This window comes from Ptychodera flava, chromosome 21 (genome assembly GCF_041260155.1).
Source record: "Ptychodera flava strain L36383 chromosome 21, AS_Pfla_20210202, whole genome shotgun sequence".
Classification (NCBI taxonomy): Eukaryota; Metazoa; Hemichordata; class Enteropneusta; family Ptychoderidae; genus Ptychodera; species Ptychodera flava.
Window position 1 is genome coordinate 18,194,233 of NC_091948.1, and position 27,744 is coordinate 18,221,976.

Consider the following 27,744-nt stretch of genomic DNA (forward strand, 5'->3'; position numbering starts at 1 on the left):
AAGACTTAATGTTTGATGACAAAATGAAGTCCTCATTGTCTCTGAGCCTGCATCCATTTACATTAAATATTATATTCTATATGTTATTTCTGTCACATATATTACTTTTTAAAGTTCTGTATTCATATATTTACATGTTTTTATTTACAGATATAAATATTTCTTTGATTTATGTACATTCTCTTGTTGATATTTACAAATACATTAAATCTATAGTTTAATACGAAATGAATTTTATTTTTCTTCTATTTCTACAAATTCTCTCTATTCAATGAGGCTGTTGTAATGGGTTTTCTTGGTGTTACAACAGCACCAGGAGGGTGTGTCCATTTCATGAACTATCTTCTTCTTCCATACTTCCTGATCTTATATACTTGGCAATGAATTCCTACAAAAAAGGAAATCAGATCACATGAAAACTGACAAAAACACCAAAACATATGTTCAAGGAAGTGAGAGATGTTTTTGAATGATTGACATCAGTGTATTTTATATTTTGTTATATTTTATGTTGGTTGAGGCTATCAAGAACTAAACAAGCATTTTTTTGCCTTCTGTATATAGCTGCACAAAATTATGCGCACTTCTTAAAGCCCCCACTCAATTATCAGATTTATCTAATATAAATATTAGTTAGTTGATGAAAGATTCAATGGAAAACAAAAGAATGACAAACTGTTAATGGGCTATTGACACATTTACTAATGCGAGAACCTGGGATTGAGAAGGGCGCCTTTAAATAACAGGCATGATTGGCATTCTCATTAAACTTACTTGGGGCACAAACAGTTTTGAACATCAAAGAAATTCACTGTGTAACCATTGATTATCATACAAAAAGCACATCCATCATCAAAACTGTACAATGCTACAAACATTTAACAACTGAATATGCATGACGTGCCTCTTTTACCAAATAAGGATATATGCAAATTTACAGGGATTGACCACATTCACATTGGATTTACATATTTAAATAAATCTTCGATACACCCATCATTCCTTTCTGGTGGTGTACTTTGGACACAACATATTTTCTCCTTTTTTTGAGCGATGTGTGAGTCAAATATATTGTATTGAGATAACGTTTACTTACCTGATGTACTTTGCCCTTCATCTTGGGTGAAACTTTACCCTGCATGAAGATCACATAGTTGACAGCCTGTTCAAACACACTGGCTTTGTCAGTTTTCATTGTACAACCAGGTATCAACTCTTTTAAAACATCAGCACTATGCTTAATTCTTGCCCTGAAAAATAACATCGAAAAATGGTTAATTATCTGTCATAATTTTGGCAAATTGAAACCGTAAAAGTATTTGCATGCTTGACAGTTGCAACACCTGCAAAAAAATTTATGAACTCATACTATACTGCTCAGTTCTGGTTGGTCCAAAGTTGAGGTATGTAATTTACATATATATGCATGTTCTTCACAGGTTGACGGCCAAATGATTAACATACTGACAATGTGCATGCGCTCAGGTCAATCCAAGTGTCGAGTCATTTGGTTGAACAAACTCACTTTAAACAACTAGATTACCACAAAAAGGTAGTAATATTTATTGTCCCTTCCCTTCTTTCTTTGTAATTGTGCATTTTCATTCAAATCTGATGTAACTGCAATTATGAATGAGAAATATGTAAATGATTTTTTTTCAAAGTTTTCAATACATAGCAACTGAAAATAAGATCATCCTCTTTCTGCAAAGCTTACCTTCTTACTCTCTCCTTGGCATTGTGCTCATCATTCTTACAAGGGTGTCTGGCTTTCTTGGCAATGTACACATCATCCATGTCTTCCATTCCACTGTGAGATTCACTGCAGTAGATAGCATCCTGGATCTCATCCTTGATATCATGATTATCAATATCAGTGACTGGACTCAGTGGCTTGTTAGCTGACCTGTGGTTGAATGAAATAAGTCACAACATGCATCAAAACGCCAGAACAGTACACTCAAACAAATTCTCATGCTCATTTTGCAAATTCTTTGGTTTCTAAAGATTTACTGTCGCACATACATCTACACTCTTGTCGGAAGATGGCAGACGTTAAGCTGTTTTATTTTGCTGTCTGTCTTACTTTTTCTTTTTCATTTTGTTTTGGTTTTTGTAATTCTTACTTTTGACAAAGTACGAAACATCTTATATTTTACGGAAATGCAGTCATCTTTTGAATGTTGTCCTTGAGCACTGTCTGCTGTAAGGTGACACCTCATTTAACAGAATTCATTGTGACTTTTGCTAAAATGTTGAAATCTATTATCCCTGTCCATGATATCAAATACAATTTATTAGTTTTGCTGTGTAGCTTAGGGCATCATGGATTATTCAGATTGTAGTGGCTTTACATAAATAGTTTTTGAACAGGATATTAATAATTCAGATTTCTCTTGGAGCAAATGTTGAAATGGAACATTTCTAAAGCTACATTTTTTGCAAGTCACTGGGTATTTTCCCAATACCACAGTTTTGAAAAACAAAATTGTTTGTAAGATTTTATACACACATTTCCGTTTTCAAATTCAGGGAAACCAATGAGTATGGATTTATTTTTCACAGCTAAAAACGAAGGAAACACTTGGTCATGAACTTGAATTCGACAAAAATTGTTGAAATATTGTTACCTGAGACTGAGTGTTCTTCTCTTGGTTGTTCTCAGTGCAATATGACTGTCTGATGATTGGTCGTCAATTGGTGGTACATTTTCTTGCGCTATCATGTCTTCGCTTTGAGAGGCTGGTGGAAACGGAGACAAAGCTCGGATCTTCTCGGCAATCGGCTGGTAATCTTGGTCATCCACGACAGCTGTACAGTGATGGAATACCGCCTTGTGGGGGTTTTCGTAGTCGTTGACCAGACCAGCATCAGCTGCAGACACCGGGACAACCACGTGCACGACAGCATCATCGTAGTATGCATCATCCTGTGTCAATTTAGAGGTGGCTGAATCCTGATTAGTTCCTCGGTTGACAGGCTGGTAGAATCCCACTGGTTGATCTTGAGTGAATGTAGATGTGCTTGAATATGAGGAATACAACGAATCTGAATATTCATAGCTGTCTTCATCATATGTGCTAGCAGCCTCCACTAAGTTGACTGGAGATTCTCTGTATTGAAATTGCAAAAAGGAAGAAATCATACAAAGGAGTATATTTACAACCCCTAAAAGAGGCGATGATAAGATACTACATTGATGTTTTTTGTTAACTTTCAACAAATGTTTTTTTTTTCAATTCTGTGGTAATTATCTGTAAGTTAATTTATAAACATACATTCAATGAAATTGCATCATGTGAAATGATTGCCTCTTCACTTACAAAATGATGTGTACACACAAACATATAATACATAGTCTTGTATTAGAATGTTATATTATTTTATTGTAAATTGGCTTGAATAATAAACTTTCATCCAAATTATTGATGGTATTGATATTAATTTCATCCAAAGTAGTAAACATTCATGATTCCATTCCTCGTTAGGAATGCAACTCACATCAACTGCTGGCCGCAAGAAATTCCTTATGAAAGGCATGACCCACGTCACAAAAGGGAGATTTTTAAAGTTTATATCGTAGTTGAAGACAATATTCTTACGAGTCTCAGTCCTACATAGAGTATGTTTACTTTAGAAAAATAAGTAAAGTCGATGAAGTCTCACATACTGCATAGTCTATCGATTTGTGTGTGTTTACATCAGTTACATGATCAAATATGAATGGCTTAAACACTTACCTTTCCCTCAGAAGTCCCCCGACGAATTCGGCCAGTTCTTCCTTCATCGTATTGAAAAGACTGACACCATGGGAATGCGACTTGGTAGGTTTCTGCTGACTGCCGAGATCTTCATCACCGACATTTGATTGCAGGGAGTAGTCGACGTTGATCTCCCGATCTCCCAGGACACTGGAAGGTGGAGCCGGTATGTTGACGATCCCGTAGCTAGCATTATTGTTGTTGCTGCTGTTTTCAGTGCCGTTGGGAAGCGAATTTCCGAGGCGACTGTTCGCACTGGTTTCTTCGAACGAAAGTTCTGCATCTGCCGACTTCACGGTAAAAATTTGTTTTCGCTTGCTGCAGCGAGTTGATGAATCCGGCACTGACATCTTAAAGTTGGATCTGTACACGACGATATGAAAACATTCAATTTTTACAAAGATGTCATAAGGGAAACAAACAAATAAAGTAGAATTACGAGATTGCATAAAGGTGGAAAGCACATCGGTTTTGATGATCCGAACCATGCATCGCAATTTTTACCTAGGGCTGGGGAAGTCGGGGCCATAAAATGCCCAAACTTTCGAATCCATATCAGTACTGCTAGCTAATTAACTGTACATAAAAATACGAAAACCTAACCAAACATACCAGGATATTCTACAAAATATTTTTATTCCTAGTCCAGTGCATTTGACTGGTAAAACGTGGCAATTCATGTACATAAAAAACAAAGTTTTGAATGGCATTTATATCTGGCAGTGATCATCAGTCGTTTCCACTCCTACATGATGAACCAATGGTTTAGAGGAATAGACTTCGACACCAAGGGTCACATTTTCCATTTGCATTTGATTTGAGAGGGAAGTAATTTGTCTGAGCAGGTTGGAAGATTGCATCCTCTCTTTCTTTCTAAAATTCACGAGACTGATAATCATAAAATTGGAACAAATAGAACTAGCTACGCGAATGTTGTCACAAATTGATGTATTGTTGTGCTGGCTCTACACTTGTTTGATTGCGATTCACATGTTTATGGAGACTAACGTGTAAATAAAAGATAATGAGCGCCTACCTTGTGGATTTATCAGGAGGAATACTGGACGTTTACTCGTTTCGGTAAATTCGATGCGATGAAGGACGGAGGCACAGGCACATTGCATGACCATACGAAAGGAAATTTGAAACGGACAAGATGTTTTAAACAGAGTTCAGATGTTAGCAGACGACCTTTTCCCGTTACGTCATCGTGGAGAATGCTTCTGATTTGTCCTACAACCGATGGCATCGGCAATTAATATATATGGGGTCACCAGCTTTCGACGTAAAATTTAGCAGCAACTATAGTGTATTTAAAGATATACAAAACAGACAAAACATGTAGTTTACTCTCGACAAATTTAAATTTTAACACGAGAAGCCAATTTGGACCCTGTTATTTACAATTAAAAGTGCAGATTAAACATTAATCACACGATAACCCTCTGCAATCAAAATGGACCAAACCACATCGCGTTTGTATCGATTGGTTTAGAAAAATCGCTACATTGTAGCAGCTCGCGCTCGTGCTATGTACAGTACAGAGCATGCTGCGCAGCTGCGCGTCGCGTCGCTGACTGTCAACCCTTTCAAGTGTACAGCAGGAATGCATGCACCTCCACCGCCCCTCTCGCAAACTTATGATCACCATCTTTGCTACCTACCGCTGCATAAAAATTGCTTTTGTTTTTTGTTTGTGTGTGTGTTTTTTTATGTCAGTAGATGGGAATCGGAACATAACTCCCCTGTCAGTTGAGTTATGTTAATAGCCCAAATGAATACCCGGTACATGCAGCGAGTAGTAATCGACTTGGATTGAACCAGAACTATTGGTATGGAGGTAAAACCACTCACTTCGTACATGACAGCAACCAAGATAGCTGTGTTGTGTCCTTTTTGAAATTAAAGGACCGTGTGCAGTATTAAAAACACAACAAACAAAACTCATTTTGCTTGACCGCCAAAATAAAAAAAAAAGTTGGCATAAAATTATCAGTCATACCGAGCCATACACCACAACAGAATGTTTACAAGAAAACATACACCACAGGTACTAAGACTCCTTGTTTGTTTGTTTGTTTATGTGTGTTGGTTTTATTACTCATATATGATCACTTCCGTATATGTTGGGTAATTTGTTTTGCTAGTCTCCCCAATTTTTAAATGTTGATTTGGGTAAAAAGAGAAGAAAGATATGCTAATATATCAAGCTGAATTTGTTGGGTAGAATATGAAGTGTTTGTTTATTTCTTTTTAGCTACTTGATGTCACCTATATGAAGATACTCAAGGGTGTTAATAAGACCTACATCAGCCACAGGAAAACTAGACATTAGTAGTCTAAAAATATGACATTTTCATAATATTTTAATAAATTGTAATTATGAAACATTGATATCACTAAAACCGAGTTACAGGTGCCGCCGACTGGTAGATTTCATCAGTTTCGCAAAATCATCACAAAACATGTTTTGAAGGTTGATATACCGATTTTACTTTTTTTGACCTTGACCTAAAATTTGGAGGGGAAATTAGAGCTGTTCGTAACTGCCCTCCCACTAGCATACACGGAAAAAATGCCCTCCCACTGAATTTTGACGCCCACTGCCCTCCAGTATCTATGATCTGCCCGCTCCCCACGCCCCACAACAATTCAAGCTCCCCACTGCCCTCTCCCCACTACTGGCATTCCCCATTGTCCACTTAATGTCCTCTAGGCAATCAAAGACAGTGCAAAACCTTGAAAGCAGCTAGTACTATACCTTAGAACATTGCGCCCCCTAAGTTAGGCGCTTATATCTCCCACAAGTTCTATCAAGCACGACTTTCCCCTCCCTCTCCGTATTTTCCGTTACCCACTGTCAAAAATATTCTGTCCGCCCACTGAAAATATGAATTTCTTCACCGCCCACAGTTAATACTGACTTTTTCTCCCTGCCCTCTGATTAGTTTTGAAATTTGCCCGCCCGCTGAAAAATTGCGCACGAACACCTTTCTGCACGAACAGCTTGGTTGGCGCACCTGGAGTTAGTATTTCATCTGGGTTGAGCTTCCTTTCTGAGGAGCAGCACTAGATAAAAACGCTGTATGGTGTGAGTTGTGTATGTCACAGATGGCCAGACGGATGGCGGGTCAGGCAGGGTGTCCAATATACTAGGAGTATACAAAAGGGGTATACGCTAAGTTATTGGACGCCCTGCCTGTACGGCCTGTGCACCAGCCTCTCTTTGAGATGGAAACTATGCGCAATATAAACAGATAAAACTGGTGAAAGAAAAAGCAAATGTGTGAGTTTAAGACAGAGAGATTTTATTTAATTTTAAACATTGGATGGCAATCTTAGTGTAAAAATCTGCTAATTAACAGTTTAGAGCAAAATTTCTGCTATCTATTAACAGGCTGTAGCCTGCAGCCTCAATTGCTGTATAAATTGCACTATACAGGGTAGATGCCATGTTAGCTACATTACTCCCCCCCCCCCCCCCCCCCCCCGAAACAAGTACCCATCACTAAACTATGTGTGGCCCTCTTTCAGAGTCTTCCATTCAATTTTGATGAAATCAAACCACATATTGCACCCACAACAGTCAGAGAATTTATAATTTATTTGGTTTATTTGGTGCCCTTATTTTACAAGCAAGATCTAGTCTTCGACATAACTGACATTCAGACTCAAAAAGTGTTGGAAACGCTTGCTACAAAATGTCATGGTTGAACAGAAAGCATGAAAATGAATACTGACCATAGCAATAGCAGGAAATCTGAAGCCTTATATTTCTAGGGGGAGGTAGCACAATTGTTGGAAGAGCAAAGTAGTCTTATACTTTGTAGGTATCAAAACAGTGAACTGGTCCAATCAGGTCTTGGATTCACAGACAGTAATACACTGTCTTGACCTTTTAGTTTGTCAACCTTACAAATAGTTCTCTTCATGGCAGCTTGGTGTACAAAAAATCTTCCTTTAAAATTCTGATAAAAGGCATTTTCAATTGAGGATACGTGCCTAACAAAGGAACATAAAATATGGTTCATGGAACATCAAGGGACCTCAGAAATCACCTTTTAGATGTCATTTAAGTATTGTTAATGGAGAATAAAATTGGAAGATACTTATTTGTTTTCGTGTATGTTGTTTCTGTTGCTTTCATTTCTGGTTTTGTTAGAGTTGTTCAGATTATACGCAGAAGGAAATATAAATAGCCTTCCTTACCATCACGTCCATAGAGGTACGGTTACTGCTCAATGTGCACAGTTGAACTCTAGTGTGACGTATATGTATAGGTATTGTATTGGATGTGGAAGTCATGATAGCTTGTTTCTATGCTATGTCACAGAAACCTACAGTACACAATCTATTCTGCATGCATTTCTGATGATATCAATATGTAAACAACAAATAAATTTATTTATCACAAATTATAAGATAACTGACACATAAAATGTGATGCCTCAGGTCCCTGTGGGCATATGAATTAAGTGTGAACTGGAAAGGCAATATTATACAATTTAAATAATTCTTTTATTTCAGTCAAAAATTATTGTTGCTGACTTTTCAAATATTCATTGTGAAGTTTTTCTTGCTGTTCGTAAGCTTTTGTCAGTTTCTTGATTTGCTTGTTGCTGAGTGGTTCTCCCTTTGCATCATGGGTAGGAATGCCCTGAAAGAGAGGTCAAAGTTCGTAATTATGTAGCAAACCCCATGCAAATGTAGCACTGATGAGCAAACCAGGGATTTCAGGTTTAAAACCTCAGGTACATTAACAGAGCAAATTCACTGTACAATGGATGCTCTATATGGCCAAAATATCCATTTTTTTTTAAGTCAACATGAAATGTCTGAAAATCAACCATGGATTAAATGTGTATGGCTTTTGAAAATCGAATGTTTTTTTATTTTCGCCATAGACTTAATATGAGGAGAGCAGCTATTTTGCATTTCAAATATGGGGAAATGTAAGATAATTTATTTCTCCTGTAACAACATTTACTTGGGGACGCTTGATTTGTATTCTTGACTCAGTGAGAGAATGGTTGAAAGTTTCACTGAAGAAAGTTTGAACAAAACTTTAAGTTTCAAAACTTTTGAGGCGCAAACTATCTTCAGTCTCTTTCAGCATATGTCAAGCAAGATACAAATTTAACTGACTTTTCAATGATACAAAAGACCCTGATAAGAGGAAAGTTGCCATGGGGGTCATGTCTGAGCAATTAAAACAACAACGCTTTTCCTTCAAGGAGAACTACAGATAATTGAACTTTGCATGCTATTATTCCATTGATGTCAGGAAAATAATGAAATTTCAAAGTGATAAAATGCAATGGAATATTGCTTTCATTAAATTTCCAAGTCTGTTATGATATTCTCTCTGAAGTCAAGATTAGTCTAGTTTCAGTGTGAGTGCCAGTAAACATGAGCATATAATAACACCATAGGCATGAAACAAGCAAAGCATGCAAAGCTACCAGTGTTGAAATTAGAAGAAATATTCCGACTCACCCTTGAGTCAAATTGTGAGTATTTATCCATCTCTTTAAGGAATAATTCTCCGGGTGGTATCCGGCGCTGTGCTTCCTTCGCAGCCTGCCTTTCTCTCTCCTTTTGTTTGGCTTCTTCTTTCTTCCTCTGCTTTTCTTCAGCAAGCTTCAAAAAAAAAAATACCAAAAAGTTTAAAATAGGCTATTTTGATCAAATTGAAAGATATGCTCAAAGCACTCTACAATAGTAATTTTCCTTTTATCATTGGACCTTTCTGATGAAATAAGTTACTGTTTTAGGTCCTTCCCATGTCTAGGAATATTTTCTTGAAATCAGCTAAAAATTAAAATATTGATATTTCAATACACATCCTAACCATGATGCACTGGAATTCTGAGGTTTGGGGTGTATACTCACAGACACACATTGCTGGTATACATACAAGAGTAACTGGAATTGACCCATTGACTGCCCTACCCTGAACGCTGGGAATTTCCGGTACTATTTTTGGTGCCAGATAATTCCAGTGAGAATGTACACACGTTCATATTAGCTTTGGTAAGCAGGAAAACATTGGTGCCATCGAGATGATAGCATAGGGGTTAAAGGTCAATTTTTGTTGACCACTAATTTATCATGCAACCAGATTCTGATCCAAACATTTTTCAAAAAAATAAAAAAAATACCAAACTTGCCCCATAGGACAGCATTTTTAACCCTCTATTAATCAAATTGAAATACCTGCATACCTCATATGGCATACGACTTGATGCTGAAATTCTCTTACTTCAGCACTGATATTAAACCATGATAATCCTTCACATACAAACAAACCCAACAACTGTTCATAAACAAAATTGCTGGCATCTTTTAGGAACATGCAAATATGCAGACAACACAAACCTGTCTAGCTTGTTCCCTTTCCTTCATGAGAATGTCTTTGTCCACCAATTTGACAACAGTGGGTTGGCCTTCATGGTCTTCAAGACGCACTCCTAATTCTGGCAAGACGTCGTCTCGAAGTTCATCACACAGCTTTAAGACTTCCACAACTGTGTGCAAAAAAAGAAAAGTCTTGAAGTAACCTTCGAGTGATACCTGGAGTTATCAGAAGAGAGCCGCAGCGTGCATGTCGGGGTACTATTTTGGTCAAATGGAATTACACAGACCCAGAAAGTCCTCTTTATCTCATGATAATTTTACATATTACATGTACTGGTATATAGCTGACTAAAGCAGAATTCTAGAAAACCCCCGACTGAATCAAAGACTGTACAAAAATCTTGTGATTTCAAGTGCACAATAGTGTAAGTAAGTGTATATTTTTCCTTCCCTTCCAACAATGGAATGGTCCAACTTAGTCAAAGACAGCAATAGGGCTCTACTAAACTTTAGTAGTGAAAGGGTTTACTGTGGAAGATAGCTCCCAAAATTTCCATGGAAGGAAATGGAAGGAAAACAGGTACAGAGGCTTAATAATCAGCGCCTTAGTATTAACATAGGAGCAGTTCACATGTCTGTCCCCAGGGGTGGGGATGGGGGAAGGGGTGTCTTTATTTTACCTTTCTTTTCTCTGGCTACTTGTCGTACACTGTCCCTGAAATCAGCAAATGCCTTCACGTATGGCATGACAGTTTCTTCAAGCTGTGTATGAGAAATGAAACATGGCATTAACTTTTTCCAAAATATTGGCACGTCAAAAATTGAGTCATCCCATCCACTCATCAAGTTCTTCAAAGAAAGAGCAAAGGTGAATGTGACATAAAATCTAATATTGTAATGGACTATCCTTTATAAACATAGACACACATTTAATATGTCTACACAATCATACATATATTCGTCACATGGTTACAAACACATGATTGGATGATTCAAATGATTCTGTGCTTTGAAGTGAATAAAATATTCCTGTAAAGTACATGAAGCAACACTACCGGGTAAAAGATTGAGACTCTTGCTGATGATCATGGGTGGCATCTTTCACCAACAGATTTTTTACAATCAGCACTAATTCTTACCTCTCTCTCTCTCTCTCTCTCTCTCTCTCTCTCTCTCTCTTTTTCAGCCTATGGTTTTCACACAACTGACTATATTCGTCCATTCATTATCTAGGTGTCTGTGTTTGTACTTTACACATATTAGCTTGTGAATTCATTGTACCAGTACTTGCTGCAAACTTTTGCAAGGTAGAAAATTCGTGAAAATTTCCAGTTGGTGTTTTTTCATATTTTGCCCAAAAAAACCAGTGTACAGAGTATGGAATCATTTTAACACTGTTTCGTGAATTTACAAACTAACCACAAAATTTAAATGAGAAATCCTTGGAACTTACGTTTGTGTTGTTCTGACCTGCACCCATTGGAAATCCTATCGGTTCATCGCCCTCTATGGCACCAAAAATCTGCAAAATTTGGGAACATGTAAAAAACACTGAATATAATTGAAATGTTGTCTTTTTGTGGAATATTATGAATGTATCAACATGCTGTAAATATCTATGGCCTTTGTCTTAGACTGAAGACTGACACAACAAAATTAAATGATAGGATCTTGAGCAGATAATACCATCTTTAGCTTGTAAAATTTCGAGGAAAAATTTTAACCACTGTAACAAATTTCTTGTACCATGTACATAGTATGAAAAGCAATAGGGTGAAACTTGAATATAAATAATTGTGTACTATAAATTACATAGTCATATTTATGCAATTTTCTCCTTAATGTAACCCTTGACCTTTGGTTAACCTTTGACCCATGACTCACCTTAAACATCTGCGTAAGATAGGCCGCAATATTTCTGAGAAGTATACTGTTTGGCAACTGCTTGTCTGATTTGCTGTCTCTAATGTAGACATTACTGTAGCCGACAAGTTCTTTCATGGCGTCCATGGCCGACTTTGTGTCGATGGAGTCACATAGGGCCTTCTCTACATCGGCTTTGACTTGCTGAAATCTACAAAACAAAATTTGAAAGTAAGCACGTATGGTCACAGAGGTAAATGTGAATAACCTTGGTTGAAATTTTCAAACAGACTGCCAGCTATCAGTAGACCAGGGCCTGAAAATAACGCTGGTCCGAGGTCCCGGGCCAGTGATTTTTTATCCCGGACCAGTATAAAATTACCCCTAAAAAGTCCGCGGACCAGTACAAATGGGAGCCAATTTATTTGGCAAGGGAATTTCCGGTGTTTTCCCAGATAGTGTTCTAGTGTCTTTTGACACAAAATTAGAAACTACGTCCCCAAAAATACGGGGGACACATTAATTATCAGGCCGAGAATTTCACTGAAGAGTCCATTGTGAGACTACGTCTTCTACTAGCTACAAAATTGCACTCAATCGGGTAGCTCTTACAGGTTATTGCTTCTTTTAAGTCAATCAAACATTTAAAATTTAGTCTATTTCTTTTATCACAACGTAAACTCTAAAGGAAAATCAGTTACTCTGTTACAGTCTGTGATTCATGATATGAGCAAGGCGATGTGCGTCCACTAGCCACTGCACTGGGCCCTGGGACAAAAATCAAATGCCGGGCCATGTACTCATGTAAAATGTAACGTGGTAAAAACCAGATCATAGCCCCACCCAAAAATATCATCAACCCCAAAATTGTGTGAAAACATTATATCTCTGTCCATCAATGTAGTATTTTGCAGTAAATGTCCGGGAAGGAGTCATTACAACTTTACGATCTTCCGTAGCAAGCAAGCTTTTAGCATTTAGAAGGTCACCATGCTGAATTCCTTATATAGTCAAGACCCCCTAGCTTCATTGTAGCTGACCACAACAAGAACCGCCCAGCTTGTCAGAATAACATTATGGCAATTTGCTATTGATATCAAAGGAAAAGAAGTTCATCTCAGATATTTTGTGTTTTCAACGTATTTTTTTCAATTTAAATGGAAAAGAATCAACAGCTGGGCAATTGAAATTGAAGTGAACTTCATAACAATAGTAAACGTATGTGTACAAGAACTTAAGAAATCTACCAGGTAAATGTTTATGCAGTGTGTCTGTATTACAAAGATTGACAGTTTTTGCTGTATGTAAATCCCAAGCAAATCTGATAGAAATGCATATATAACATGAGTACGAGAAATGAATCATTCTCGTATTGTTATGCAAATTTTTGAGGACCAGTGGATTTAACCTTCGGACCAGTGAAAAGAAACAGGTCACTGGTCCTGGGACCAGTGGGAAAAAAGGGAAATTTTCAGGCCCTGTAGACTGAGCTAGAGGGCTAGTCACCCCTATAGACAATATCACAATTGGTATCCTCAGTTTGCTGTCAAAAAGTAAGGATGATCTGTCAGTAGTCAGAAGTACTCTCCACTTTCTTAGTCTGTTTTGTACAAAATATCACCAAATAGTCTTGACTTGAATCACTCTTAGAATTCATGGCAGAAAATTGCTCAACTTTCACATGGACTTTACAAGTCATTTGCCAGGTTTCTTGACTAAATATTCTCTTTCAAAGAAAGATCAGACTGAGTCATCAAAATGCTTCATAGAGTCTAAATTTGTTGGATGGTTGGGGCACGGTCCTGTGGTTGGGGTGAACGCAAATGCCAGGGAATCTGAATATATCAGATATGGCTAAACTGTCAGGGAATCTGGATATACATTATGTCACTTTGGCTGACTCACTACCCACAGAATCAAAATACTTATAAAAGACAGCAATGATATTTTTATGCCTTGAGATCATCTAGGACCAGAACAGCAGCACACCTGAACATCAGTGGACCCATCTCCCATAAGGTATGAACCAGCACTTGCCTGTGGTGGTCTTCCATAATAAATGAATACTCTGGAACAAACATACCCCCTAATATAGTGATAAATTGTACTATGGCTCAATACAGACAGCAGTGTCCTTCAGTCTTGCCTGTGTCTCTTACAAAGAAAGCAATGAGTGAATGTCACAACTTACTGTTCAGAAAGTTTCAGTTCAGCCTGGTTCCACTTCAAGAACTTCTCAGGTCCACGTGCAGCATTGCGGAGAATGTCCTTGACATTGAGGAAGAATTCCTGGAAAGGCGAAACAGAAATACATGGTATTGATCATGGTCAAGGTCACAGTTCCTTGTGATTGCTTTGATTGTAACTTGGAGAATTCTAACTTGGAGAAGTCCCTTACATAAAGTGACATCATTTTGTTTTGCAAGTCGATCCGATATGGCTGACACATGGCCATTTTGTCAACTATTTCATCATGCGCACTACTAGAGAGCTTGCCCTCTTGCGAGGCATGAGAACGCTACACTGTGACTTACAAGCACAGTCATATCAGTTGTGGAGTCCTACAAATTCCAAAGCATTATAATAATCGTCTTGTATTCAAATATTTTACATGGATACCATGGATAATTGAAAACATGAACGTGACAAACACTCTACCCAAAACAAGAGTTCTGAAATGTGATAATCACACAAAGAAATTATGATTTTAACTTTCCACTGACACACTGTGATATATTTCTGAATTTCTATGTTTGATATTTAAACCACTGACCAGTTTTGAATACACATTTTATTTCAAAAGCCTGTATGGTGATTAATTATCACACTAACAAGCAGTTTCTGTGGTTCAAACACTGCATTTACTCAGTGTTAATTTGCAAACAATGATCGCGATGGATAGAATCCCCTCCCTCTGACTGCAAAACATTTCCTTAGTCCTTTTGATATATTTTTATCATCCACAGCACCTTAGAAACACAGACTAAATCACCAAACAGCAGATTCTTCTCCAGACATCAGTAAAACATGTCAAGTCCCATGCCACACTTACATTCATGACTTTTTCATACTGGATGGCATTTTCCATGGTGTTGGCGGAGTAGTCCAGGGTGTCTTTCCAGGAATGGAGTAAGAACATCAGCCGGAGTTGCCTGGAGGAGTGCTTCTCCAAAGCGTCTTTGATGGAGATGAAATTTTTCAGCGATTTGGACATCTTGCAGCCGGCTATCGTCAGGTGTCCGGAGTGTAGGAAGTATCTAACCCAGTGGTCATTACCATAGTAAGCCTACGATACAAAAGAACATTGGGAAAACCACTATGATTGTCAAATAAAAATCAGCAAATTTCAAGACTAATTCCTGATGTACAGATGATAAATTGAAATTTTTGAATTTGATGTTTCAAAATTTACTCATGATTTCCATATTCTTTACAGGTTAAAGTACCGAAAGAGCTTTAGTTATGATATGATCATAAAATTACCAACACGCATCACAAATTTCACAGCAGTACTAAATTTTCATTTAAAAAACAAGCAATCGTAGCAATTTTCATCTTGAAAGAGTTGCATCCCACAGGATACATATAACGACATTATCATATTAATTGTGCATAAAAAATTGGCAATAGGACTCGAAAGTGTGCGCATGAACTTCACCCTTGACCTTTGGAACACTTGCTGGGACACCTATTTCAACATTATGTGTATGTACCTACCTCAGCCTGGGCAAGTTCATTGTCATGGTGAGGGAATTTCAAATCAACTCCCCCTGTGTGAATGTCCAAGGATTCTCCCAGAATGCAGCTGGCCATTACCGAACACTCAATATGCCAGCCTGGACGACCCTGGTTAAAAAAGTAATGAAAAAAATCTGTGAACAAGTTTTTTTAATGTATTTACAATGCATAATCCCTGTATTCTATATAGTCTCATGTTTTGGATTTGAACATCTAGGCTTTCGGACAGGTTTCTTTCAGCATTGATAAAGACAAGAATTTACTGACTTGCTGAGGTCAAAGTTGACTGATATCACAGACTAGTCTTGCTGTTTCCACATAACTGCTTAGCAATGAACTGGTCTATCATTCAGTTGGTACTAAAATTTTGACCAGTGGACTTGTAGAAGGCTCCAGCTAATGAGATAATTTTGAAACTAGTGCCTCTGAAAATGCTTTGCTCTCCCCTGCAAGACCCTCCAAAGAACCCCTTTGCATCCAGATTCACATCATTCCTGTACCAAAAGTTTAAAGTTTTTAAGCTTTGTAAAGCATTTACCTGTATTGTATGCACGATGAACACACAGTGGGTGTAAATGACCTTTGACCTCTCACCTTTCCCCAAGGTGACTCCCATGCTGGTTCACCTGGCTTGGAAGCTTTCCACACAGCAAAGTCGTTGGGGGATTTCTTCTCATCCAGTCTGTCCTGGGTGATGCTAAGATCACCCTCCCCCTCCTGCAGGGCCTTGCTGTCCCCTACACCCTCAGGAACTAGCTTTGCATAGCTGTGGCTCTCGGCAGTGTCAAAGGTCGACACTGAGAAATACACAGAACCGTTTGACTCGTATCTGAAAAAGGAAATCATAATGGACATAATCAGCTGAATCAAGTGAAGGTAAAACGGAAGAGGCAGAAGGAATCTTTGGAATGGTAAATGTTGCACTTTTCGTGAAAATTTGATAACTGTGTACACACAAAGGTGAATGTAAAGCAAAGGTCAATACAGAATAACAGTGACTCATTTGCAATAACCTACAAACCCTTCAGTCAACATTGGTTTCATCCAATATTGCTGTTTTCAATGGAAAAGTTGAATACATGCAAAAACATGAAGAATACCAGGTGGACAAACAGACCTCTCTGCAGAGCAGTAATTTTTTTGGTTTGTTCACCATGTCTCTGTATTCAAGTCCACAAGTGATATCCAGCTCAAGGGCTACTGGATCTGATGAAAGTCTTGCTGTAAGTCAGTTAATGTCATCCACATGCATGTTACTCTGCTGCTTGGAACACAAACACTGACTGGTCAACACAGAGCCCTGCCCAACACAGCATACTCCTGCCTGTAGCAAATGGTCAACTTCAACTCTTTACCAAATTTCTTACCATAAAAAATAGCGTCAATGACACTGTAGCTCCCATCCTGGACTATTTAGTGTTTGTTCTCTGGTCAGATATTTGAACATGTGTGAAAGGGATAAAGTGCATGAAGTGAAAATACTTAAATGAAATGTACTGGAGACAGTGAAATATGTTTAATGTAATTATTCAGAATATAAAATGGAAAAAATACAGAATTAGATATATCGAATACTGTGATACAACCATTAACTCAACAAGTCATTTACAATGACATAGTCCCCACTTGTAATAGGAGTATTAGTCTTGATGGGGCAGGAAAATGTGGTCATTAAGAAGTATCACTGGAGTGTATATGTTGAGATCTAGGGGCACATAGGTCTATGTCGTTGTTCCCAATTTGAAACACATGAGGCATGTCTAAGTTATGGTTCTAAATCGGGAAAAGAGATCAGACCTCTAGCAGTATTGGCCAGCCAAGAAATACATATGCGCATTATAAATGAGGTACAAGATGTGACATCTTAAGGTCTAATATCCTATCAAAATTGGAGGGTATAGAACTTGTGGTTACTGAAATATGCATATATATGTATAATCAAGGTCAAAGGTCATCGAGGTCACATGACATTTTGAAAAAAAAAATTATATTGCTAATTAATCCCTATATGCCAAAAATCAGATCTCTAGCTCTATTCGCTTGCCCAGAATTAGATGTGTACATAATTAATGAGGTAAAGCGTGTGTTGTCATAAGGTCTCCCATCCTACTAAATACAAAGGACATAGCACTTGTGGTTACTTATTTATTGACATAAACATATATTTTAGGTAAAAGGTCATCGAGGTCACATGACATTTGGTCAAAAAATTTCTCTCCTATAGTTATCCCTGTATACCAAAAATCAGACATCCAGCTCTATTGGCTCGCTCAGAATGAGATATGCGCATAATTATTGAGGTACAGTATGTGGCGTCATAAGGTGTCCAATCATACCAAACATGAAGGGTGTAGCACTTGTGGTTACTGAGTTATGGACAAATATGTATATTTGAGGTCAAAGGTCACCGAGGTCACGTGACATTTTGTCAAAAAAATTTTTTTGCTAAGTTATCCCTATATACCAAAAATCAGACCTCTAGCTCTATTGGCTCGCTCAAAATTAGATATGCGCATAATTAATGAGGTACAATATGTGGCGTCATAAGGTGTCCCATCATACCATACATGAAGGCTGTAGCACTTGTGGTTACTGAGTTATGGACAAATATGTATATTTGAGGTCAAAGGTCACCGAGGTCACGTGACATTTTGTCAAAAAAATTGTATTGCTAAGTTATCCCTATATACCAAAAATCAGACCACTAGCTCTATTGGCTCGCTCAAAATTAGATATGTGCATAATTAATGAGGTACAATATGTGGCGTCATAAGGTGTCCCATCATACCATACATGAAGGCTGTAGCACTTGTGGTTACTGAGTTATGGACAAATATGTATATTTGAGGTCAAAGGTCACCGAGGTCACGTGACATTTTGTCAAAATAATTGTTTTGCTAAGTTATCCCTATATACCAAAAATCAGACCTCTAGCTCTATTGGCTCGCTCAAAATTAGATATGCACATAATTAATCAGGTACAATATGGCGTCATAAGGTGTCCCATCATACCATACATGAAGGCTGTAGCACTTGTGGTTATTGAGTTATGGACAAATATGTATATTTGAGGTCAAAGGTCACCGAGGTCACATGACATTTTGTCAAAAAAATTGTTTTGCTAAGTTATCCCTATATACCAAAAATCAGACCTCTAGCTCTATTGGCTCGCTCAAAATTAGATATGTGCATAATTAATGAGGTACAATATGTGGCGTCATAAGGTGTCCCATCATACCATATATGAAGGGTGGTGGTAGCACTTGTGGTTACTGAGTTATGGACAAATATGTATATTTGAGATCAAAGGTCATCAAGGTCACATGATATTTTGTCAAAATATCCGAGATATATGCGTGAACGGATGGACTCACGGATGGACGAACAGACGGACATGACCCAATCTATAAGCTCACTGGACTTCATCCATGGGGACTAAAAATTGTGTCACTGCATCCTTTTTGCAATATGAATACGATGAGAAACTAAATTTTTATTTTTCGTGGCCTTATACATGGGAGTCTATGGAGATCTGCCTTATACATGGGAGTCTATGGACGTGTAAACAAAAAATATGCAAATTTCACCACGATTTGCCCAAATTTGGCAAAGGTCACTCCTATGCACTTCCATACCAAGTTTCAAATCAATTGGACTTGTGGTTTCAGAGAGAAGATTTTTTGACCAAAAATGGAGAAAAATTACAAAAAAATCATGAAAAATAGCAAGTCCAAGATACTGACCCAAGATGTGCACAATCATTTCATGTCAGCCCAAAGCACTTACATGCTAATTTTTCATGTAATCTGCTCAGTGGTTATTGAGTTTTTTCAATTTTGACTGTTTTTACATTTTTTCACTTAATTTGCATATTTTTGGCAATGACATCTTCATTTGAACAAATCTCATCTACAGCCCATCATCCATGTACACACCAAATATCAAGATGAAATGTACAGCGGTTTTGGAGTTTTTGATGTTGACGGACAGACATACAGACATACAGACATACAGACATACATACATACAGACATTTTCCTAGCCTATAAGAATAGCTTCCATTGCCATATATACATATGGCTATGGGAGCTAAAAAGTCATAATGCAGTGATCTGACTTACGCATAGCCATTGTCTATGATCTTCTTCACATACTCGATGACCTCTGGGATGTACTCGCTGACCCTCGTCAGTACGTCAGCTGGCAGTACCTAATATACAGAAAACACAGTAAAGTGAATATACATTTGTATGCAGAGTTATCACACAGACGGTATGTGAAGGAACATTGACAGGCATGGCTTGTTTACCACTTACATGACTGTATTAAACCACTTACACAGAGGGACAAATCCCTCAACACTTGGCTTTCACTTAATCTGCCCGAATTCACATGAGTGGAGATACATAAATCACGACTGGAGACACACACTTCGAAAGTATATTTGGTAACTTCCCAGAATTGTTACACATATATTTTCATTGATATTCTAATCACTGGGCTTGCTCTCAGCCAATCAGTGACCTTTGTGGTCAGCTAACCTACATCATGCCATACAAATGAACCAATCGAAATTATTCTATCATCAGCTGATAAGTACCTCCCTGTGAAAACTCTATTTACCTGTGAAAATACCAGTTAATTTTATGATTGATCAAAGCAATAACCAAATCAGTTTTTTTAGTGTTGTTATGGACAAGTCAAGAAAATGAATATTTGTACTTGCATTGAGAGCTGTCATGTCTTTGTGGTATTCCGCCTCCCAGTGTTGAGGTAACGATGAAAATATTGAATTATCTGTGATTTCATGTCCCTTCCTGCCATCCAGTAAATCTGCTAAAACATCCCGGCTTTCTTCAACAACTCTCTGCAAATAGAGAAAGGTGTATAGCCCCATTAGAGGTTACTTTTGATTAATTTTCTTTTACATTTTCTGTGTTTAAAAACAAACTGTTTGTTGCTGAACAAGTGTTCAACTTGTCAAACTGCATGTATTACGTCCAATGTTATTGTTTCAACATGGATCATGGTCCGGATTAGAATTCGTTTGCCAACAATTACATAATGTACACAATCCATTGTCTTAGCATCCAAAATATTTTGTATATCAACTAGCGTCAGAGAGCAAAAATAAACAGATAAACTTCTTTTGCTACGATACAAATTATGAAATACTTTATAGAAAATTCATGGCCATTGCACCTTTGAAAGATGAAATCGCCTTCAGCTTGATATCATTTTCAAAACCTACGGCTTGCGGTCGTGTGACTTGACACACCTCCGTGGAGGTCTAGAATGAGTAACATGCAAACATACACACTACGAATTTATCACAGACCACATTAGAAAACCTCATAACAAAATAGTGAGAAAATTCTACAGCAAAAGACAAGAGCAAAGAATTTTGAGTCGCACAGTACCTGCATAACGCCTTGATTATCATTATTTGCTTCTTTTATGTTGTTCAGATGCGTTTGTAGATCTGACCTTCCACCCTCCACTTTCTTAAGAATTCGTTCCAGCATGTTCCTTTTATCTGGGTCTGTTTCTTTTTCAAACTTGTCAGTGTAGTTCTGAAATAAAATTCATAGAAGCTATGATCTTGAACTTGAAGTAGATTTTGGTGCCATTAGGTTTCAATCATCAATCATACTGCTTGCCTGTGGCACTCACTACATCCAGAAAAAACTTAAAACACAAAGAGGCAGTCGAGAGTATAATTTTCTGGCAACTTTGCTTTCCCTGATACTCAATGGGTGATATCATCTTGAAGCATTTGTTTACCCTCAGCAAAATATTTTCATTCTCTCTCTCACCAGAGATTACTGTGTATGCCTGCAAGAATGATATTTTTCAAAGCAAGATCACTTCTCGACGTTCTGCACATTTCAAGCATTTGATGCATCTGTAAAGTCTGAACAAAGATTTCAACTAGATATCAAAATTTATACTTGATGTTGTATGTTGTCTTGAACTTTGACCCTTTGAGTGCTGTAATTTTTCCCACCAAAATTTTAGTGCAACATTTTACCAATTTTTATGAATTTTTCTGTAATTTTTTTGATAATTTTGGACCAAATGGACATCACATTTCATTGGCTACAATTTTTTATCAAAAACTTGGCAAAAATCTGAGAAAACTTGACTGGGCTATATTTTATAGAAGCAACAAAAATTGACTTTGGCACTCAAAGGGTGAATTATATTTAGAATGTGAAAGTGTCATGGAAATCTAGTTGTTTATCTCAGGAGGTGAATCAGCCTGAAAAGTTTAACCCTTTGCACCCTGACCCCTGGTAACCTATGATATCATGCGGACATTTTTGTCCTAGCCGGGTTCAAAGGGTTAAACCAGATCCAATTTGACTTAAAAAAGCACTCATGATGATGAAATAATGGATGAATAGAATCTTCACACCTGCTTTCCTTCTTTGATATCTTTTAATAAACCATTGGGACATTTCATGGCCTTCTTGTACTCTTCAAAGAGATAGTTCTGGCGGGCACGTTTGATGATTTTATCATCAATATCGGTAATATTCATGCAGTAGAGGACGTCGTAGTTGAAGTACTGACTCAAGACTCGCCGTAGGATGTCAAAGGAAATATAGGACCTGCAGAAATTGAATGGAGTAATTGTTAGTGCAGAAAGCAGTGCATATGACAACTGTGATGAAAACGTAAGGAAGTTTTCTCTGTAAGTAATCCTTTTGAAACCATGAAACCTTACTGTCAACTACTGTAACCCCAGTTTTCTTAAGCGGAAATCTGTATTCACAAACAAAGTAAATAGGAAATTATTCTTGGTTCAGATACTTAAATGATATGATAGCTACATTTTTCTGTTACGGACAGTTTGCTAACTGACCATACCAACACACATGTAGGACTAGGATTTCCACTATTGAATTGAATTGAATTGAATTGAAACTTTTTACTGGTTTCCTTTGATATTAGAAAACTGTAGAAATGTATGTACATTGTTCAAAAATAATTTACTATGTTCTCTAACTTCAACAAATTGGTATATATTGACCCACCCCACCCCCTTCCCACAGTTCCTTGTAAATAGATCCATAATCAACATTAGTAACAATGGGTTTGGTCCAAACCATTATGGTAAAGGGGTTACAACTGTTACCACACCCCTTTCACCACTATACTTGGTGGCACCCATTGTCCTTATCATCCAGATTGGACGTGTCTACTAGAAATGGGGTGAAAGGTACCGGTAAATGTGAGTTTGCAAGATGTCAAGATTAGTAACCAGCCATGGCATATTGCATTAGTAATAGCCTGTCTTTTTCAGGTACACATTAAAATAGCTGCAATGTCGAATTAAAAAAGTGGTAAAATTGATAGGGTTTTTACGGTATATTATAACATCATACAGTCTTCACAATATTTTTATTAATGGACCATAAAGCTGTAAACTTTCGATGATTTTTACACTGTTTTTGTTTTGCATGTCAACTGCAAGTTCTTGTTCTACTCCCAAAAAGCATGTTAAAACACCCACTACCTAGCTTATCACCACAGCATCTATCTGTGAAGAATGCAGTGTTATTATCTATATTTGAATTCTAGTCCGGGTAAGTATTCACTTGTCCAACAATACCGGTAACAATGCAATCTATACATGTACGGGCTGAGTTGACAAGCTGAAAACTACATGTATCTTGACGTGTTTTGGAGAGCGGCAAAGAAAATCCTCCACAGCAACAGCTACTGGCACTATAACAAACAATTTCAATGTTTCATCTTTTATAACAGTTTCACCTACACTGACTTTACTGACTGAATATGGAATTGCACTTGTGCACATTCACAGAATTTTAAGCAAAAACAATTCTGATGAGAACCTTTGACCACCAAACACTGGTTAAGTCACATACCTGGCATGGCCCATATGGGAGGCATCATACACAGTTGGACCACAGCTATACCACAGTACTTTGTTGCCATGCTGCGGAATAAACGGCTCCTTCTGTCTGGTCAGACTGTTGTACAGATGCAGCTGCGGTCTCTTGTCTCCCTCCGGCGGGTTCCATGCCGGCTGAGTCCTCTTCTTGTTTGCTGATGAATTAAATGTAAATATATGAAAAATTAAATACATCAGTCATTGCACCCCTGACCCCTACATGTGCATGCAAGTTGGAACATTCTCATTGTTTTCAACAGGTTGGTTCAACCCATGTGTGGAAAATGGGACTTGGAATTAAATAAAGCACACGATTCTGCAATATTCCACATATAACGTAATTGTTCCGTTTAGAAGTTACAGGTGAAACTACAGATGGTCATCAAACCTATAGCATAATCTTATACAAAATCACAAATAAAAACAATGGTTGGACAGGTTTGATTGAAATTGCTTGAAAAGCCATATCTCCCCACACAGTCTCTCCTGTGCTCCGAGTGAATAATGTACTCTAGCCATACTGATGCAACCTGCGCTTGGTTCAGATTTCCTATACATCATGTCGTGTATGGACAGGGAAGTTTTATCTTTCAATGTGATAGGTCAGTGAAAGACACAGGCAATATCACTGCAGCCACACACTCTCCTGTTCAAAAAACTTCATGGTTGAAATCTTAGACAGTGGTCTTGCTTCTACTGTCTGTGGTAAAATTTACTACAACCAAATGACCTGATGTGTGCGGAATAGATAAACAATTTAATGAAAAAACAAACACTTTGTATCTGAACATTCATCTGAAACAAGGGAAAATGTGACGTTGCAAAATTGGATACAGACTCTACCATTAAGGTATCACAGGACTTTTGTTTGCTTGTGGTTGTAAATCACGAGGTTAAACTGGGTGTATGGGGGTCATAAATACAAGTGGTTTTCATGAAGAGGGTGAAGCAGTCTTAAAATATTTTGTCCTGGTTGGGGAGACACGCTAGAAACAGCTATTGTGGATGGGTTAATTTGAAAGAACAGAAAGATTGTTACGGTTTACCATCTACCATGATTATGTTGGGGTTGTCTGAATTTGATGTACGACACAGACGACACAGGGACAGTGGTTACACCAGACTACACCATGCATGTGTAACATGCCATTTAGTTTCCTTGAACAGAACAGATTGAATGAAAGGCGCGCCCCATATTATATTCATTATTAGAGATCAAAAACGAACTTATTGGAGTACACTGCTCATTGATGGGACTTGTACAGTCATTGTTCCTTAGTCTACGGCTTTGCAGTTACATTCATGGGCTACACAAACACAGGATCGCTCAACACAGTGTGAAATGACTGTACGTATGACCTGAGATGTACGAGAGAGCCAACACAGTATGGGACGCTGTGCGCTGGACGCTAAGCCGTCCATATGTCAAATCTGCACCGACCCACTTTCAAACATCTTTTCCGTGATCAACAAACGTGGAGCATTTCTACGTAGGCTTGCAAGCTAACAAAACATAATTGGAACGAGAACCATTCTAACGAAGTGGCAGCGCCCTAAAACATGTCGTAAAACATAAGACGTGGCCAAGTGACTTACCGGTGTCCGCCATCATAAGCGTGATGAAATACCGGAAGAGATGGCTGAGGGCGCTAATACGCTGACCCCACACATCAAGGTCACGCTAACCCTGAGTCAAAAGCGATCGAACTTGCCGATAAATTCGAGAGAGGAATCAGTATTTCACTGGCATATATAAGTGGAATCGGTATACCTGAGACCATCCGAACTTCGCTTATTTTAAAAATTATTAGGGCCCGTGTATAAATACAGCACGCTCGTGACAAACTAAATTCATTTAGTCGGAGTTATTATGTATTTGCATAAATTTGATTTATTGTTTTGTTTTTTTAATTTGTTTTATTGGGTTTTTTTTAGGACTATTTTGATTATCGTGTGCATATTCCCGCTTACAACAATATCGTTAGCAAAGTTTAGTTGCCCTGTTATGGTGTACCCGCATTTACTCAATCGCAAATTCGGTTTTCTTTCAAATCCTAATGTTTGTTCTTGAAAAATCTGTCAGTGGTTCAAACCTCCGGGCAACGACCTACTTTAGCCATATATAGTGTCCGGAGGAAATTCATATCAAAATCTCAACATCCGACTTTTGCACGTCTAAACTGTCGTTTAAAAGACGGCGTTGGAGGTCAAATCTGGTGAAGTTCGTTAGCCTACCATTATTTTAATTATCCTCGGCCGACCGCTTTTATTCGAACAAACCTTATGAAATCCTTAAATGTGTTAAGTTACGAGAGAGAGAGAGAGAGAGAGAGAGAGAGAGAGAGAGAGAGAGAGAGAGAGAGAGACAGACAGACAGACAGACAGACAGACAGACAGACAGACAAACAGACAGACAGACAGACAGACAGACAGACAGACGTGATGAAACCAACGGTACATTACAATGCGATATATATTCTGTCAAAGTGTTGTAAGAAGACTTGTTGTTAAAATGGGCGTTTAGGAATTAGAAAAATATTGGTATTAGTATTAAGGAAAAAAAATCGTTGAAAAAAGATAAATTTATTCAATCAAAACGGCAAATAAAACATATATCTTCATAATTTTGAATTTGTCTCGAGTGAACGCATAAAATTACATGGCAACTTGTCTGAAAAACATGGTCTTTTAACTACCAGTAGAAAACGAGAAAGAAAAATATCCAAAAATCGTATCATCATATGAATGCATTCAAGACGCATCCTTCTTCTTCAAGTCTTACAAGTCTTGAAAATGTTTTGATAAAATCCTCAGCTTTGCTCATCATCTTAGAAGTCAAATACAATGATATGGACCACCCGTCGCAAATTTGATGTCATGAAGCTTAGGGACTGGTCAGTTTCTTCGGCCTGCGGGGGGGCTGTGGATTATTTTTTGCCGACGTCAAAAAGTGGCTGACCCCCTATTCCAAATTTTGAAAACAGGGTGACCCCCCTATTCCAAATTTCGAAAACAGGGTGACCACCCCCGCGCAGGCGACAACTGTAAAACAAAAGGTGGACACAATATATATATATATATATATATATATATACATATAATATATATATATATAAATATATATATATATATATATAGATATATAGATATATAGATATATTATATTTTACATACATTTATATTTTAACAGTCATTCTGTGTTTTAAAGAAATTGTTGACATGTCAGTTGTAAGATAGGAATTTCAAAGTGTCAGTCTTAAAGTTTGAATAAAGTACATTTTGAATGAGCTGTGAATGTATTTCACACTTTCTATGCTCAACCATGTCCTGAACTGTTGTACAGAAATGGATGTCAATCATTAATATCAAAGAGGAAAAAGCAGTAAATCAAAAATGTTGATGGGTGTTAAGATAAGCCATCCAATTAAATCTCCTGAGGAGCCATAGAGAAGTATTTTAGCCAAATCTGATGTGTGCAGTGTCTGAGATGACCTTTTCTTGTAATATTGAAACCATAAAAGCACAGCTAATAATGACAAAAACTGCCTTTTTAACTGTTATTTTGGTCATAAAGAAACATCATCCTACAGAAAACCTGAGACAGAAAGGAAAACAGTTCCATCAATATAATGAGAACGAAAGAAATATTTCTATCTCTAAAATAAGTCATTTTATCAAATATTGTGAAATATTTGTGCATGTTGCTTTCTCATACTGAATTCTCATAAAGAGAACAGAAAAGTATCAGGAATTTGTCTTGCTTATCATATGAAATGCAGATTTCATAACGGTACACTTTCACTTAGCAAACATCAAGATATCTCTGGAATATATCTCTGATTTATTAAAGTATGGCGCCCGAAGGGCGCGGAGAAAAATATGAAACATCCTGATATCTCTGATATATATGTCTTGTATATTAAAGTCATGCACAGGAAGGGCGTGCTGAAAAATGTCTGATATATTAAAGTAATGCGCTCGAAGAGCATGCTGAAAAATATTGAACATACAGATATCTCTGATATATGTATGCCTGATATGTTAAAGTTGGGCGTGCTAGTATTATTAAAGTTACGCGCCCAAAGGTCTCGCCGAAAAATGCAA

The 27,744-nt window shown here is 37.5% G+C and overlaps 2 protein-coding genes across 2 annotated transcripts; both read right to left on the reverse strand.

The window, feature by feature from the left end:
* Positions 1-331: 331 nt before the first annotated feature.
* Positions 332-5,085, reverse strand: LOC139122235 (uncharacterized). Its single transcript, XM_070687663.1, has 6 exons — positions 4,798-5,085; positions 3,741-4,124; positions 2,631-3,113; positions 1,718-1,906; positions 1,097-1,250; positions 332-388 (listed from the first exon to the last, which is right to left on the reverse strand). Exons 2-6 carry the CDS (start codon positions 4,109-4,111, stop codon positions 332-334), a joined length of 1,254 nt encoding a protein of 417 aa, XP_070543764.1. The 5' UTR covers positions 4,112-4,124; positions 4,798-5,085.
* A 2,262-nt stretch (positions 5,086-7,347) lies between these two features.
* LOC139121606 (cysteine--tRNA ligase, cytoplasmic-like) lies at positions 7,348-25,269 on the reverse strand. The gene is made up of 16 exons (XM_070686648.1): positions 25,237-25,269; positions 23,615-23,795; positions 22,138-22,333; positions 21,140-21,292; positions 20,446-20,586; positions 19,841-19,929; positions 16,314-16,548; positions 15,699-15,827; positions 15,034-15,267; positions 14,173-14,270; positions 12,003-12,192; positions 11,572-11,640; positions 10,799-10,880; positions 10,140-10,288; positions 9,258-9,401; positions 7,348-8,418 (listed from the first exon to the last, which is right to left on the reverse strand). Exons 1-16 carry the CDS (start codon positions 25,250-25,252, stop codon positions 8,296-8,298), a joined length of 2,229 nt encoding a protein of 742 aa, XP_070542749.1. The 5' UTR covers positions 25,253-25,269; the 3' UTR covers positions 7,348-8,295.
* Positions 25,270-27,744: the final 2,475 nt, after the last annotated feature.